Below are 18,165 nucleotides of genomic sequence, written 5' to 3'. Positions count from 1 at the left end.
CCCAGATTAATAAAGGGACTAAGCCGAAAAGAAAATGAATGAATGAATGAAATAAAACATTAAATCATACTAATAGATATGAAAATACATTAAGAGGGGTCAAAGCATATAAGTTGACAAAAGTTTAGCTTTAAGGCACGTTTTATGGATTTAAACATTTTGAAATCATTTTAAAAGGCTGTGAAACGGAAAATTTTGAACAAATCAATATTTGTGTATATAAAACCTTGCTACAATCAACATATTATTGCACAAAAAAATTATATGTTCCTGCTGTATTGCGGTTTTTCCTCCCCGCGGATGTAACAGACTCCATTCCGTCTCCTGGTCTGTTTGGCTCCGCTCCGGGTCTTGCGCGCCGCCGCCGCCGCTCTGCCCAGCTGACTGGCAGTACTTGTTTACTGGTGGAGGCACACAGGGAGAGACGAGAGGGGGAAAACCACACCGCCGACAACACGAGACAACTTTTGCCCACTTTCAGCCCATTCCCACGCCGATGAGCTCAGCCAGACCGCGCACCGGGCTCTCGTCGACGGAACCGAGCGGTTTAACGGGCAGGCCGAACACGCGCTGGACGCCGCTCTGTTGATGAACGTGGAAGATTAAAACGCGACGCGACCGTGACGCGCACACACGCACGCACACACATACACACACACTTCGGGATCATTGTGCTGGAAGCAAAGGCTTCAGCAGAACATCTCTGCTTTTATTCTCCTCTCAGCGTTGTGAAGATACGCAAAGGAGTGTGGATATTTAATTTTAGAGGACGCTGGTTTATTTCTGACAGCAGAATCGCTACAGAAACCATTGTGGTGTGTGTGCAGCATGTGTTTATGTGGATGAGGAGATGCCCATTTTTTGACGGGGACATTTGGCAGTGCATGAAACGACCTGTGGAATAACGATTATATTTTTTATTTTATTATTATTATTTTTGCTTGTGCCCTCGGAGACATTGTTGGGTTTTTGACAATTGAGAAGCATTTTTTGTGTGTAAAACGTGGACGTATTTTTTCTTTGTTTTAAATACAACCTTGTCTACCTTTTTGCTGATATTGCTGTAGCAAACTAAAGCAGGGGTTATGAAAAAGTTGCAATGTACTGTACCCTTAAGGGTACCTCATTCCTAGAAGTGTGGGATTGATTCCATGGAAGAGATGCATGGACGTTTTTCATGCTTGCTCCACTAAAAGCCAGGATGCATCCGAAAAATCGCTCAAAATGATTTTCAGTCGTTTATTTTTCTCAAGGGTGCAGGATCATGTTATTTAACACTCATTTCACCCCTGCTGTGTAATGTTAGGCAACAACTACTTCAGTTGAACATTATCTTTATCTGAAGCACGCTGGACCCCCGGGTCCCCTTCTTGGGGGGTCTGATTTAACTTTTTTTGTTGTTGTTTTTGATACAAGACAAACAACCTTATTTTCCTTTTAATTTTTGATTTTCGGACACACCAGAGGTGGATTTAATTTTCCAAGGAAACCAAAACGTGTCGCGAGGCAGAATGCGGCTGGACACATCTGTGGTTGTTTTGGTCACTTTCGCCTACATCTTGTGCCTCTGCGGATCACTACATGGAGAAAGTGAGTAATGCCTGTCTATAACGCTCTTTAATACGCGAATTATTGATGTGTTGTTCCTCAATGTGTGCGTGTTGTAGTTTACAATTGAGGGGACTTGTGGAATTCACTCCATGTAGACTTCGGCTGCTCCGACATGTGTTGAAAGGGATGTCGGAGAAATGTTATCATTTAAACATGGCTTTAATGCTTAAATTGAGTAATTCTAAATCATTGTTATGAACTGTAAATTACAAAAAAGTGCGATTACTACCATTATGAGAATGTGATATCTAATTATTTGTAGTTAAAAGTGCGTTTTCATTCATCCTCCCCCCGCTCCTTCTGAAAATGGGCCGTTCCTTTAGGCCTGGCGTTCTGTGCGTCAGCCCGAAGGCTAGATTAGCGCTCGTGACTGGACTCGGCGGGATTCGCGAGCGCGCGCACGACTGGATTCCAGACGCGCACACGCACGTTCTTCACGTTCGATTTGGAAGCGTGTAAACAAGTTGAGGCCCTAAGAAGATTCCCAGATCCCATTAGAGCAGGATTAGCCTACATTGAGCTTCTTTCTGTCGACATATTCAGAGATATCAATTAATAACTCCCGACGGAAGGAAGGGGATTCATATATTTTATTTATCAGATACATTCAGATGTGTTTGTAATGCTTAATAAGGTTTAGATCGATATGATTCGTGTTTTGGTGATAATTTGAATGACTTTATTCGTTTTAATAGCATAATAATGATCACAAATGATAGACTAAGCATATTCAATCCCAATTTTCTTCCTAGATATGAAAATATCCAAAATTGTGTGTTGTTATTAACTCGAACTAACTTGAAGTAATTGACAAAAAAGAAAACAAATGCAACCATTATCAAAATTACTAAACTTGTTTTACACCATAACATGGATATATTTATGTATCCAGTATTGAAATTTCAGTTTTGGAACTTATTTGTTACATTTTAACTTTTAATGCTGTGAGTTTTGATTAAAACATAGAATTTTAAACTGCTCAGGTCCTACAAAAGTCCACATATTTAATAAAATGCTTAATTTTTGTACATATTTGAGTAAAATACCCTAAAACACCAGTTAGTAACATTTATAGAGCTTCATAAATGGATAAACTCAATTTCAGATATATTGTTGTGACTGATGGGATTCGATTTAAAACAGACAATGGTAGTTTGTGTACATTTAAATCAATATTTATTAATTTGAGAAATTATTTTTCATATTAGACGTTAGCAAACATGTTTAAACAAACCAGTAAATTCTCATTTTTAAAAGGATTGCTTTATTTATTTGCTTTTAAAATACCCTTTTTTTTTTTTTTTTACAAACAACAACGTTTCCTACTAAATTTGTTTTTACGTTTTATTTATTCACGCACTAAATGAAGCGTCAGCAAGCATTTAGCGAGATCCTGCATTGCTGTTAAATTTACAGCTACTATAACTAAACCCCTTCAGCTTTTCCATGTCTGAACATCATTTTAAATTTAGGACAGGCGCTTTTATGGGCACACTCAGAATAGTCGTCTGTTAATGTTTTTAGAGATGCTATCTCAAGAAAAAGCTGGACCGAGGCCCGCAATAGTAACGTGGTGTTATAAATAATGGTGTGGGAATAATTGGATCTTCTCTGATATAGATAACTGCTGTGTCCCAGTGAACCATTTGAACTCCAGATTGGGAAAACGTGAGGTGTTTGCTGGTGCAGTTATTAGTCTGTGGACTCAAGGCTGACAGTTATATCATAATACTTTCCTAATTAATGGATTACATTTAAGAAAGTTTATTTGTAATACAAATTTTCTAAATTGTTATGTTTAAATACACATTTGATGCATTATCAAGTAACACTTTACAATAATGTTGCATTAAAGCTAGTCAGTGTATTTGCTAACAATAACAAATAATGAATATGCGTTCATTACAGAGTTTATTCGTCTTTGTCAATGTTAGTTAATGAAAAATTTAAGTTGTTCAGCATTCAAAAAATACTTATAAATACTTATTTAAAATGGGTTGAAACTAGGGCTGCACAATATATCGTTTCAGCATCGATATCGCAATGTCATCATTCGCAATTGTCACATTGCAGAATATACGCAATGTTGAGTGTGTATTATAATTTATCGTTTGCATGTGTTTTTGATGCTTGTGATTGTATAATTATTTTAAAAACATCCAGGCATAAGATATTAGTACCGTTTGTGACTTTAACTACTATTAATTTTGTTAAATTATTTTTAGCGTTCAGTTACTTCACTTAAATGTTGTTAGACCTGGGAAACGATAAAAAAATTCTATTTCAATTCTATCTTTTTCTTAAATGTATTTGGAGATTATTATGCACGAAAATACAACACATGCAAACACAGAAATTCACTGCAAATAACACAGACAACAAGGAAATTTTTATTTTATAGATTGTTTATAAAATTTTATGGAAATGCACTACCAATACAGAATCATCCGAATCGATCTAAGTTCTTTCCAATTAGAGATATTAAGTCATCTGGTGAAATTGTATTCATATCCCAATATATATCGCAAATTGAAAAAATATCGCAATGTTACGTTTTTCCAATATCGTGCAGCCCTAGTTGAAGCAACACAATTCTGAAGTATATTTTGAGGACAACTAAATTCCTAACGCAATTCATTTTAACGTAATCAATAACGTAATAAATTTTTGTTGGGACAAAATGTATGAATTGTGTTGGAACCCAGCATTGTTTATACAGTGATTGTTAGTTCAAGTGCATTAAGTTAACAAGTTACCTTTGGATTTTCATAATGAGTAAATGTTGAACGATGATTAATAAATGCTGTTCATTCATAGTTTGTGTTAATAAAAACACAAGTTAACTATTTGAACCTAATTATAAAGTTAAATGATTTAATTAATTTACTATCTGCTAATTTGCATAAATTTCTAGTCCTGAAATTGAAACAACAGGTGAAGTCAGGATCAAACTAACTTTTAGTTTCTTTGACATATTAGGCGATGTATACATAACAATGATGTAGCCAAAAAACGAATCACACATTGTTATTTTAAGTTATGATTTGCATAAATTTCTAGTGCAGAAAATGAAAAAACAGGTGAAGTCAGGATCAAACTTATTTTTAGTTTCTTTGATATATTAGGTGATGTATAGATGACAACGATGTAACCAAAAAACGAATCACACATTTATATTTTCAATTATGATTTACATAAATTTGTAGCACAGAAATCGAAACAACAATTAAAGTCAGGATTAAACTTACCTTTAGTTTCTTTGATATATTAGGCGACGCTTGCACAACAACGAGTAACCAAAATAATGTATACCACATTGATATTTTCAATTATGATTTGCGTAAATTTCTAGTGCAGAAATCAAAACAATGGGTGAAGTCAAGATCAAACTTACTTTTAGTTTCTTTGATATAATAGGCGATGTATACACAACAACGATGTAACCAAAAAACAAATCACACCTCGTTATTTTCAGTTATGATTTGCATAAATTTCTAGTGCAGAAATCGAAACAACTGGTGAAGTCAGGATCAAACTTATTTTTTGTTTCTGTGATATGTTAAGCGATGTTTACATGACAACGATGAAACCAAAAAATAAATCACACATCAATATTTTCAATTAGGATTTGCATTTACTTGTGTGTGTAAAACGGCCAGGCCCAGTAGATGGCGCTTTCATCTCATTCATAACAGAAGTTTACAATGTTTGCATTCTTCTGATTGGTCCACAGCTTTAAAACTGATATTGATGAGTAGTGCTGCAAGAGAATCACAAGCATAACGCACATGCAAGTGAATCAAGCATGTGTTTACTAATGCTGTGTTCACACCAGATGCGGTACGCGCAGATAAATTTCGCTAATTGCACGTAAATAGACTCGTGAACATTTTGCGTTTACTCGCTTCATTTGCGCGTCAAATTCACTTCACAATTGAGCGGATTTGCATGATGGGCAGGGCTTCTGTCTGCTCGGTGACACTAGCTTTATTGTTACATGGCTAACATGGATTTTTATGTGCTTTATGAAGACAGAAAAACGGTGTTGATTCGTTTGGAGCCGTGTCTGGGTCCACTAGATTCTTTCAGAGGTGCACCCAGCTCTGTGAGCTCATAAACTCCTCCAGAAACTGTACCTAGATGATGGAGGCTTTCAGCAGTGCTTCAGACTGAGCCGAGGCCAGTTTAATGAACTGTTGTCCGGTGTCGGCAGGAGGATTTCTCCCTGGGACACCAACAACAGGCGCTATGTCATAATCACGCCCATACAAGAGAAAGCTCCTGATTGGTTAACGCGGAATAAATGTCTGCTAAAGATTTTCTAACTCGAGCGATTCGCATCATTTGCGCGTATCGCACCACAGGCTGTCTATTTGCATCTTTTCATTGACTTAAGATTTAAATCACGCAGCATAAGACAATGTAAAAGTTGCACACTGGAATAAAAAACGTGTTCTGTGTGAACGACCCTCATGAGTTACTATGTACATGCATGATGTCACCGTTTACATGAAGACTGAAACAACTTTTCCAAATTGGTAAAAAAAATTAAATATTTTGCACTCCTGCTTTGAAACCCAATTTTAAAAGTTTTTTTCAGTCCCCAAAATGCTGTCGTGTAAACAAACAAGTAAAATGCATAGTGCAGTGCAAAACGTTTTCCGTTTTTTGACACAAACATTGTTCCTAAAACAGCCCCTTAAAGTGATTTTGGGAATCTCTACTTATTATCCAGTTTTGAAAATACTGTGAAGATCCAGAAAGTTTTCAATTTTACATTTTGTTTGAAAAATTCAGGATAATTCTGTAGGAACAAACCGCTTTGTAAAACCTTTACAATAGAAATTTAGTGAAGATTTACGGCTCGTTGCTGGTGAAAAATCAAAATTTAGAAAAAAAAAACAAACTTTAAATATTAAATAAAATTATAAATAAATTGATAAAAAAAGTGTATTTTGGATGCTTAATGTTCCACATAAACAAATAAATTCTCCAAAAAAATAAGAGCATGATAAAACTGCCGTGTCTAGCTATAAATGCTTGTGTTTTTATGTAAAGGCATTCCCAAAATGTCTAAAGCAATTTTCCAACTGCTAGCAAATGGTTGTTCTCCCCAATAGTAAGACGTTAAAATACGACAGGATCGTTTTTACGTTACCGATGGCCTCTTTGACTCCATGGACCTGTTTGGGATCTTCTGACACTCTGTAGTTTGCCTCGGTATTTCTCCCAGAATGCCGAGCGTGTGGAATGTCTTTGAAGTGGCCCACCCTGTAGGTGCTCTTGCCGTTGAGGGTTTCGGGACTCATTTGGGGGGCGTCTGCTGCCTGCTGACCTCTCGTCTTCCAGGTCATGTATCTGAACATTTGCCATGTAGCATGTGAGCTCTATGTTCAGCTCTGCAAATCTCCAGGGTGGGCTTTTCCCAGGAAATCGGAGCATTTTCGCAGGCTTCTGTTCAGTGGTGTGTGGCCATTTTCTCGCAGGTTCTTGTGTCAAAGCTGGATTATCCTATACATTTAAGAGCAAATTTGAAAGAACTAGCTGGAAATGTATGGTTTATTTGTAAATTGGTTATTGGAATATTTGTATTTAGTGAAAACGTTTTTAAAAAATTATTTAATTTAGATTTAATATAAAAAATAAAATAATACACAGACTTTAAAAAGATAGCTTATGAAAGCGTTTAGTCATAAATGTATAGTTTTGCACAATATTTTGACAATAGATACTTTCGTTATGTTTTTCAAAGTATTATGTTCAAATCGTGTTGTTTTTATTCAAATAAGGGCTTAACGAATTGTTTAACGAAATATAAAGGGCGTTGCTTTTCATAAAAGGAGGTTTGCTTTTCGAAATATTACCTCCCATTTTCAAAATAAATCTTTGCGCAGTTTGTTATAAAGTTGTTTTTTTTTTAAATGATGTGCAAACAAAAAGAGACCCCTTGAAAATTCTATGTTTATCTGGATTTATCATGCTGTGTTCACACCAGACGCAGAACGTGCGGATAAATTGCGCTATTCGTGCATAAATAGCCGCGTGAACATTTGAGTTTACTCGCTTCATTCGCGCGTCAAACCCCGCTTCATTCGCGTGTCAAATTCACTTCAAAACAGACGCGGATTCGCGTGATGGGCAGGGCTTCTGTCTGCCCGAAGACTCTAGCTTCATAGCTAAATGGCTAACATGGATTTTATGAAGAAAATAACAGTGTTTATGTGCTTTATGAAGACTGAAAAACAGCGTCGATACGTTTAGGGCCGTGTCTGAGTCCACTACATTCTTTCAGAGGTGCATCCAGCTCTGTGAGCTCATAAACTCCTCCTGAAACTTGACCTGGATGACGGAGGCTTTCAGCGGTGCTTCTGACTGAGCCAAGCCGAGTTTGATGAACTGTTGTCGGTGAAGGCTGGAGGATTTCCCTCGGAACACCGACAACAGGTTCTACGTCATAAACACGCCCCCACAAGAGCAAGCTTCTGATTGGTTAATGCGGCGCGAATGTACGCTGAAGTTCAAATTTTCGAAATCGAGAGATTCGCGCGAAACGCTCGTTAAGTGCGCCAAACGTGCAAAACGCTCAATTCGCCCCGCGCCATTCACGCAATTTGCGTCATTCGTGCCGCAGGATGTCTATTCACGCGTTTGCATTGACTTAACATGTAAATCACTCGCGCTTGACCCGCGTTCCACGTCTGGTGTGAACGCAGCATTAGGGATGGTTTAATATTCGCTATAATCGAAACTCATTTTGCCACTTTATTAGGTACACCTCACTTGTACCAGCTTAGACCCCCTTTTGCCTTCAGAACTGCCTTCAGAACTGCCTTAATCCTTCGTGGCATAGATTTAACAAGATACTTGAAATATTCCTTAGAGATTTTGGTCCATATTGACATGATAACATCACACAGTTGCTGCAGATTTGTCGGCTGCACATCTATGATGTGAATCTCCAATTCCACCACATCCCATTGTGCTTTATTGGATTGAGATCTGGTGACGGTGGAGGCCGTTTAAGTACAGCGAACTCATTTGCTGCCTCTGAAATTGCATACTACTCGGTAGGTACTGCATTTGAATTTAACCGTACTACTCGCCCATTAGAAAAGTACGTTATACACTATGAATGTCAGTAGTATAGCTTCCGAAATCACCTACTACTCAGTAGGTACTGGATTTAAATTAAACCGTACTAGTACTCGATCTTTAGAGAAGTATGTTAAACACTATGAATGTCAGCAATATGAACTACATCCGCCATATTGTCGTTATCACATGACCTACCCACGTCAGTTGTATCGCTTCACTCCCATTAATAAATTCTTTTGCGGTGCATCACTTGATGGCATCAGATGCGCACTTCAGAATCTCACTGGAAGTACTAGGTCATCCGGGTAATTCTCACATACTGTTTTACGATATATACTTGGCTCGCATACAGTTTTTAGCATACTATATATAGTATTGAAGTATGCGAATTCAGACCCAGCTAAAGTTGTTTTTTTTAAATGGTGTGGAAAAAAAATAGAAATCCCTTAAATCCCATGTTTATCTGGATTTATTGTGTATCGGTTGATATTTGTTGTTGTCTATATAAAGATCTGATTGTCTAAATCTGAAACAAAATTTTGGTCGTTTCAGATTTATTGATTTTTATTTTTAATAGTTGTGATTTTATTTTTTTGATTACACAGAATAATAATGAAAAAAAATGTTGTTTGAAAGTGTGAAAGTCTGGGAAAAAAAGGGGAAAAAATTTACATTTTCTATGAATTTTTAAATAAAAATGTTGTTATTTAGTTTACAGAATAAAACTAAATTGTTTTACTTAAACGCACAACAACAAATCCAGAGAAACCGAAATTTAAAGTGGTCTCTAATTTTTTTTCATAGCTTTATTTACCAAAAATGTCTTTTTATATGAATTATGATAAGCGGCAGTCTTTTATAATGATGAGAAATCTCAGGTTCAAAATCGGCCTGCACATAATATTGTTTTAGCAGTGTTATCGCAGTGTGCACATCGCTGAATCTTGCATATCGAGTCTCAACCAGGAAACCACAAAACCACAAAGCGCATGTTATTAGTAAAAATGAACCATAGTAGAGTAAAAGTTTATCATTTTTGATGTGCTTTTAAGGCCTGTGACTCTGAGCATTTCTAGAGAGTTTAATACATTTGGGCACAAGGAATTGCAAAAATTACACACAATAAAAAAACTTTTCTTTCTTAGAACTTTTGTCTTGTTTCTAGTTCAAATTAGGGTTGGGTTGATGGACGATACCATCGTCCATTTTGATGTTTCACATTAGACATTGTGTGATGCCAAATTGGTCGACATCGCTCAACCCTAGTTTCTAGTCCAAATATCAAAATTTCGAACCAAAAACAAGATAATTGTACTCACCAGACACCTCTACCAATACAGAATATTTTGCTTGTTTTAAGAAAAAACTCACTTTCGTTTTGATTAAATTTTTTAAAATACATTTTGTCTAGAAATTAGACATAAACCTTAAGTTAAAGAAACCTTTTTTGAAGTTTGATTATTCAATTTCTGTATCTAAATACTAGGGATGTAACGGTATTGTAAATACCGTCATACCGCAATATTAAATTTTTTCGATATTACCGAAGTCGCATTTCCCATCAGCCCCGGCGTGGCCATAATCCTTTGCGGTCTGTTGTCGCTACAGATCCAGTAATGCGGAAATGGAGTGTGCTGCTAGTAGCGGAGATGAAAAAAAGATGGAAATGATTGAACCTAAAGCGAGTGTTGTCGCCGCGCGCGTGCTGAATAGCGGTGCTGTCGCGCGCGTTCTGATCAGCTGTGTTGTGGCGCGCGTATTGTAAAGCGCCGAGGGGGGGTTGAGCGCGCATAATCAAGAGAGGTGTTGTCGCGCGCCTACTGAAGGGCTGGACTGGACGGAGGTTGTGTCGCGTCGCGGGGGCACTTTTGATCGTTTTGGAAGGGCATTTTCTATCCAAGACTAAAAAGGGCATGTGCACTGCACAGGTTGAGCCCTATGTGTGCACGTGCCTGCAAGTTGGGGAATACGACTAATAACAGTCATGGGGACTGCAGAAACACAGCACACTGTTCAGATTGATGCAGACATTGACTTGTACCGCAAAGAGATCTCTATCTCACTCATGTTTTGTCTTCTCAAGTGGGGGAAAGACAATGCACAACGTTACCCCACTGCTGTCAACATGGGCCAAGTCATATCTCTCTTGTCCCAGAAACCTCAGTCCCAAATGAGAGGGTTTTTTTCTGTTGCAGGGGACATTGTAAATGCCCAGAGATACCAGCTTTTACCAGATTATAGTTATATGATAATTTTCCTTTAAACCCATCTCTATCTAAGTGAGTGATTAAATGTTAAATGTGATGAGTTTTCAACAATACTAAATTGAAACTTTATTTTTTTACATGGTTTAATAATTTTTTGTTATTAAAATTGAAGTTCCTGTTTCAAAGCTTACAGATAGATGGCTAATTTGTATGTCATTGACACTTTTGGCACTTTTTTGGAGTATTTTCAAAAGTTTTTTTTTTCCTGTAAATGATTCAATAAATACCGTACCGTGACATTCATACCGAGGTATTACCGTACCGTGAAATTCTGATACCGTTACATCCCTACTAAATACTGTTAGTTTCCCCAGAAAAAAAATTTAATTTAAAATTAAAATTTAAGCTATTCAAACCAAAAAAACAAAAAAACTGGTGAAAATATTTATATTGCAATATATATATATATATGGCAGAAAAATCAAGTATCGCAATATCAGATATTTCAAACATCATGCAGCCCAAGGTTAGCAGGTATTAGACTGCTGATTAGACTGTATTAAACCACTGTTGTTTGTGTTTGTGATCTCATTAAGGGTCAATTTTAACTCCGTATCCTCGCTTTACCATGTCAAGATGTTCCAGGCTGTGAACGGAGCAACCTGCCCTTATTCCACGCCGGGGCTGTAATTTCCACATTGACGTGTTCGCTTGACCCTTTGACTCGCTCAGTCTTACCGAAGTCCCGCCTCTGCTCGATATTCATTGACTGAAGAGTCATTGCGGCTTGTTTGCTTTTATTGACACCGTTCTCCATGTTGGGCTGCGAGGTCGATGCCTCTTACAACATGCCTGAAAAAAAAAAATCTGATCTGATGAGCCGGTTGCTGTTTTGTATCCGTCTGGCTTTATCTGTCAATGATCTCATGCCATAATGTCTCTGTCAAACCATGCTAGTAATGCAGGGATCAGTGAGTGTTGAGTTGGGGCCCTTTCAGCACACCAGAGAGGGTGGAAAGACAGCTCGTCTCCAGCGTTTGTGGGCTTTGGAGAATTTTGGCAGCTCTATTACACTACCTGATGGGTTACATGTATTTTGAGAGGCATCATATGGCTGAAGTGGAGTACTTTTGACCTTATTATGAGTGTTAAGACCCCAATATACTTCAAACGAAGTTCATTTTTGGCTTAAAAGTCCTTTCAAGTGCTTTGAAATATGCATTTTTATCCAATGTTTGATGTAATCTCAACCGAAACATAAAGAGAGGGTGGAACATCGTGTAGCGGATGCTTAATCACTGCTCTCCCAGTAAGAGTGGTTAAGCCCAAGACCATGAAATATAAAGCATCTTAAAGGGGGCGGAGCATGTCAGATAATAGAGAGCTTTTTATTGGTCAAGATTTGATGAGAAACTGAAGTATGGGGTGACGTGAAAAAAACGTTGATCCATTTAGGCGAAAGTGACAAACTACAAGCTTTATATCAGTTTTATATCTTCTAAACGCGAATTTTGTCACTGTTTTAGTGCATGCTAGCTTATAGATATCCTAAAAACAAACAATTTGAATACTAACATCTAACAAACGTTATTTTATTTTCAATGGAGCTTTAAAAGAAGTTCGAAAAGGCTGAGTAACGCAGGGCTCACAAAACTGCTAGCCCGACTTCCTGAGGCTATTATGTTTTCCAGTCGGGCTACTGAAAAAGAATCCACCCTGCTCGTAGGACTACCTTAATGGGAGGAAAAATGTAGCCTGTTTTAGTGCTTTTGCATTTCTCTCACACATTCGGTAATTGTGCTGGATGTAATTATCATGTGTCAGCCACTATCAATATGTGTTTGAAGTTGCATTTGCGCTAACTGGTGTTGTCAAAAGAAGTTGATACCAAGTTGATGAAAATAAAAAATAAAACCAGGTTTTCACGTGATTTCTTTTAAGGCACAATATTTTAAAAGTAAATAAAATGTGTTTGTTTTTAAAAATATATATATGTAGCCTATAATGAATGCTGTTATGTTTTTTTAAATTAGTAAGTGCATTGTATTTTCTATTCGGGCTACTTGAATATATTTCAGGCCACCATCAATTAAAGAATACCTTCACGAAAGGCTACCAAGAGTTTTGACATTTAGCGAGTCCTATGACTGTATACTGATTTTGAACATTTTGAAACCCTAGCGTTGAAGGAGGCGGAATTGTAAATGTGTCTCGCTGCTCGCGTGTACCCAGTCGTATCTCAAAACAATTTAAAACTATTTGGCTAATTTGTATTAATTTCTATGATCTCATTCGTACATTTCAGTACGATTTGCTCATCCCCCTTTTAGGGGGAGGGTTTGGGGGGTAGTGTTGTCAAACGTATCGAGTTCGGTACAAATGGGGTGATAAATTTTTTTAAATGTCCATTTCCCGCTAACATTCGAGCGCTGTGTTTTTGGGCCGTTTTAAAAATTTTGTCACTGTTTTGGAGCACAATATCTTATAGAAATCATAAAAATGTACAGTTTCCATACTAACATCTAAAAAAACGTCATTTTAATTTGATTGGACTTTTAAAAAAAGGCTGATTTACACAGGGCTCGCAAAATTTGTATGATCTCATTCGTACATTTCAGTATGATTTTCTGATCCCCCTTTGAGGGTAGTGTCAAAAATACAGTGTTCGGTTCCAATCAGTACCGGAATTTTAAAAATGTCCATTTCCTGCTAACATTTGAGTGCTGTTTTTGGGTTCACACGCTAAATAGAAATCACTTTAAGTGTCATTGACAATCACTTGCGTTTAAGAATGTGCTCAATATCGCTTAAATATTAGCGTGCAATGGATATTTTTTACGATTTCGTTAACGATTGGTTCCGAACTCGATACTTTTGACAGCACTAGTTTTGTAAATATTCTTTACGATCTCACGAGGAAACTTTTTATTTTGCTTATTATAAGAAAAGTGGCTAATTTGTATAAACTGATACGCATTAGCTACTTTTCTGCCTATACGTAAAACTAGTTACGTTTCCTCTTTTGATTGGGCTAATTGTATCACCTAAACACAACAGCGAAGATGTCTGTGAGAGAACAATTTTGTAAATATATGGCAATAGCATTAGCTATGTTTCTGTCCACCTATTTTTATGCTCATTTTGAAGTATCGCATTTAAAAAATGCTTAATTGAAATGCCAACACATGCATAAATTGTGAAAATGCGCATAAACAAAACTGGAGTAGCACAACTGAGTAGGATGAACGTTTTATCTGGTAAGAAAAAATGTGCATACAAACTAAGCTTGCATATACAGTATGTACTGATTTTTTTATTCGCGACTAATTACAAAATAAAAGTTTGCATTTACATAATAATCTTGTTTATTTATGCATATAAATGCACACATCTATGACATACATGTATACACATTTCTTGTTTTTATATATATATATATATATATATATATATATATATATATATATATATATATATATAAAACATCAAAATTATATCTAAATATTAGGTTAATATTTTTAAAGCATGTAAATGTAGGTGAGGTGACAATAACTTTACACAGTACACACAGACAGTGTATATACAAATTTTTACTGCATTAGTCACAATTAATCGTTGAACAGCACTACTTTTATAAATTACGTAATTGATTAGTCTCTTTTCTCTTTCGAAATACTCAGATATTTGTCATGTATGAATATTTTGCACTGTAATGTTTCATTTCAACTTTAAATGAATAGTTTTATACTTCACTGTCGTTGCACAATGCTTCATGGCATTGTAGTTCGCTTGGGTTTAAAAGAAGTAGAAAATAAATGATGTTATTTTGAAATTAGCGGCGCAGAAACCTTTGTTTTTCTTCAGCGGTTTGCCCTTCAAGAGCTGTTTCTAGAGGAAGCATTGTATAAAGTAATTTAGTAGGTGAAGACAAGCTGCTTCTTTTTCTTCACTGTGCAGAATATCTTGATGTGTGTGCTGGAAACACATGTGGCTTTTCCCTCAATTACAGAGCTGTAAATGTGAGCGATACTCATCTTTATTCTGCCAATAAACCTTTCAACAAGGTTAAGGGGGTGACATTAATTTGTTTTATTTTGCGGATAATGAAATTATTATTTTTTTCCCACTTCTCTTGCTGCAAGTAAATGATATTAGATGGTTGAGGGGGGAAAGATTACAAAGCAATGGATGAAAGCGCTTGGTTTTCATTGCCACTGTTGTTGTTATTTCTGAAGCTAGTTGGGGAGGAATTAATTTCAGAAAAACAGTTGAGTTAAATCATCTGTTTTAGATTACATTTTCTAATGATTTGATTACATTTTTTCCAAAGTTGCACTGTAAAAGAATTAATTACAAAAGGTCAACATGACTACAAATATTTTTATCTTGCTTTAACTTATTTTAATAAGTTAATCTGGTTTTAACAACAACAAAAAATTAAGTTTAATACAATACTTTTGGTCAGTTTGATCGATGCAAGTTGAGATGACTAGAAAAGTCCATTTGTTTCCACCAAAAAATGTAGACAGCATGTCTTGTAGGTATGGGCCAGTATAAGATTCTGATAGGTTGATAACCTTGGATATAAATATCACGGTTTTGTGATTACTGCTCTAAATTATGTTCTTTTTAAATGTTTTGATTAAAAAAAAAACAAAAAGAAAACTTCCCATTAAACACAATGGATTTTATTTTTAAGAAACATTTCAAATATTTTGGCACAGTAAACATGTCAGACTGAATAATTAAAATAAATTATTGACCTCAGCTATTTTCATTGGTTTAAAATATTAAAAAGTCTTGAAATTGAACTGACCAGTAGCTTTTGATGTGGAGATACTGTTGTCCTAAAAAAACTAAATAAAAAATCTTGGAAAAACACATAAACAAATAAACAAACAAAACGTACATATACCGTAGAAATTGTATTACCAAAAATTTGAGCGGTTTAAAACTTTAACTGTTCCAAACCACGGTATACCTTGAAACCGGTTATCGTCCCATGCCTAGTGTCTTGTAGATGTTTATGTAATTAAAAAATGTGAAACTACAGACAAGTTTTACAGATTTTAATACAATCAAATGCAGTTTGTTACGTTTAATATGTATAGATTCTTTATCAGAAATAAAATCTAATGTTTCTTTGTGATTCAGCGTAACTTGTGAATATTAATGTAAAAATTAGCGTAGATATGCTGATCTGTATTTATTGCAATATTCGAAAGTATGAGTGACCATACTAAATTTGATCAGATTTAATCACTTATATTTATAAACATTTAGCTGTCAAATGGGTTATAGCGATAGTATGCAGGTTATAAAGTTTCAATGACAATTAATTTGTATTTTAGGCCTCCACTGCTCCACTTAATGGCTATTACGTTACTGTTGTCACGATACTGATTTTCGGTTCCTATCGGTACTGGAATTTTAAAAACGTCCAAGTTCTTAAACATTACTGATTTGACATTGTGTTACATGCTTAACAGAAATGACTGTGATTTGCCATGAAGGACCGTAGGAAATTGATGTTTTAAAAATTTCAATACCGTTTGGTACCGGATTTCCAGTATCTTGACAACACTAAATCACACACAAACATTCACAACAATACGGGAGAAGTACAGAATTTTTAAAATAATTAATTTAATATGTTTGCAATATATTCATGCACTAACCAACTGGCTTTCAGTTTCCGCAGATATTTGTAACCCCGAACCGTTTTGAAAATATTGTGTTAGGGCTGGGTGATTAAAGTAAAGCAATTTTCCTGCGCATTTTGTCAGTAAATTTAGTCCTAACAATCCTCCAGAACTTGTGTTTAGAAAAAAACAGTTAACTACACCGAGTCGTATTACACTAATAAGCTACGCGAAAAATAAAACTGTTTAAATTTAAATTTGGTTTGACATCGAGATAATCGTTCTGTGATAATGACAGCTGTTTGCGTCACTTCTCAATAAACTGAAGCTAGTAAAAGCTGCACATGAAATTACAACATATAATAACATGTTTTTTCTCCAAACTCACCTTATAACATTTTTTACATTTGAAAATAAATATTTCCATAGTCGTGTGTTTATCAGTCACGCTAAATCAATGAAGCAGTCTTGTTTATTCAGCAACCGCTATTTTCCCCAGTGGATTTTCTGGGTGTCTTCACGTGTATTCAGACAGGTTTGTGGGTTTCCTCATGAGAGCCCTTTAGCTTTCTGAGGAGATTTACAACAAATCACACCGTGCTCCTTTGAGGCGATGTGCAGGATAATCGCATCTTTGCTCAAGTAACCTGGGTCAAACGCTTCCGGTGAACTGTATGCTGTTAAAAAATCGTTACCTTTAACGTCTTTTTTCTTTAAAAAAAATCAACAATCTTTACTGCCTGATTGATATATAATATAAAGTGGGTCCCAGAATGTACAAGAAACTCTACATTAAATTACTTTTTTCCGCGCCATGTCTTTAAAATATGACAATTTATTTTACTTCAGTATGTTCTGACAGGCACTTCCATGTCAACGGATTTTCATCTGTTTTACTTTTGAACAACTAAATAAATGGCGAAGTCTATTAAACTGATTATATTTTAATTACATTACAAAATTGATGCTATAAAAGGAATCGTATAACATAGAAAAAAGTCACATTAACCATTCAACGGAAGTTAATTGCTATGGAAAGAAACACTAGCTGTGCGTATACCCTTTTACATTTGTGATTTCAATTCGATGAATTATTCAGCTCTACATTGTTTATATGTTAAACATTTGCATTTTTGCCTACACTGAAAAAACTATTCATTGGATTTACAAATTTTTTAAAAGTAAGTTGTCTCAAACTGTTTATTTGGGCTAAATTGAAGCAAACAAATTAAGTTTAAAATTATTAAATTGAATTTGTTTAAATTCAGCCTATATAAATTGTTTGCAACAATTTCGCAAAACAATTTATTTTCAGTCATGTAAACGCAGTCTAAAACCATGATAAAAGCACATGATAGTCATAAAATTTTGCTCACGAAAAAAAAAAGAGAAAGGGACTCATTCTAAAATATGGAAAAATCATGCTTTTATTGTTTTGATTCTTGAAAAGCCCTTTTCAAAAAGCGTTGCGCTCCATTCATTTTGATCTCAAGTTTTGCAGCCATTTAAGAAGCACATCAGAACGGAATACAAATCGAGCGTTTTGTTTGATTCCTTATTTATTATTCCTGTTTGATCTACACTTTAAAGGCTTCCAACTCCGATCCTGT

General features: G+C 35.6%; 1 protein-coding gene and 1 long non-coding RNA gene across 3 annotated transcripts in view; one reads left to right on the top strand and one right to left on the bottom strand.

Moving 5' to 3' along the window:
• Positions 1–389: 389 nt before the first annotated feature.
• Positions 390–13,437, bottom strand: LOC147838450 (uncharacterized). 2 transcript variants are annotated; one of them, XR_015521735.1, is made up of 3 exons: positions 11,266–13,437; positions 8,308–10,181; positions 390–2,553 (listed from the first exon to the last, which is right to left on the bottom strand). It is a non-coding gene; the product is annotated as an uncharacterized LOC147838450 (long non-coding RNA). The 2 variants fall into 2 exon arrangements; XR_015521736.1 differs by lacking the exon at positions 390–2,553 and adding an exon at positions 7,158–7,577.
• The window catches only part of insrb (insulin receptor b), a 127,148-nt gene continuing 110,494 nt past the window's right edge, over positions 1,512–18,165 (top strand). Inside the window, 1 exon segment of the mRNA NM_001123229.1 lies at positions 1,512–1,590. Within this exon segment, the coding sequence (NP_001116701.1) occupies positions 1,512–1,590 (79 nt within the window).

The sequence above is a fragment of the Danio rerio genome, chromosome 22 (assembly GCF_052040795.2).
Source record: "Danio rerio strain M-AB ecotype USA chromosome 22, GRCz13ab, whole genome shotgun sequence".
NCBI lineage: Eukaryota > Metazoa > Chordata > Actinopteri > Cypriniformes > Danionidae > Danio > Danio rerio.
The sequence above is the reverse complement of the archived record's forward strand: the minus strand, read 5'-3'. Positions and strand labels throughout refer to the sequence as shown.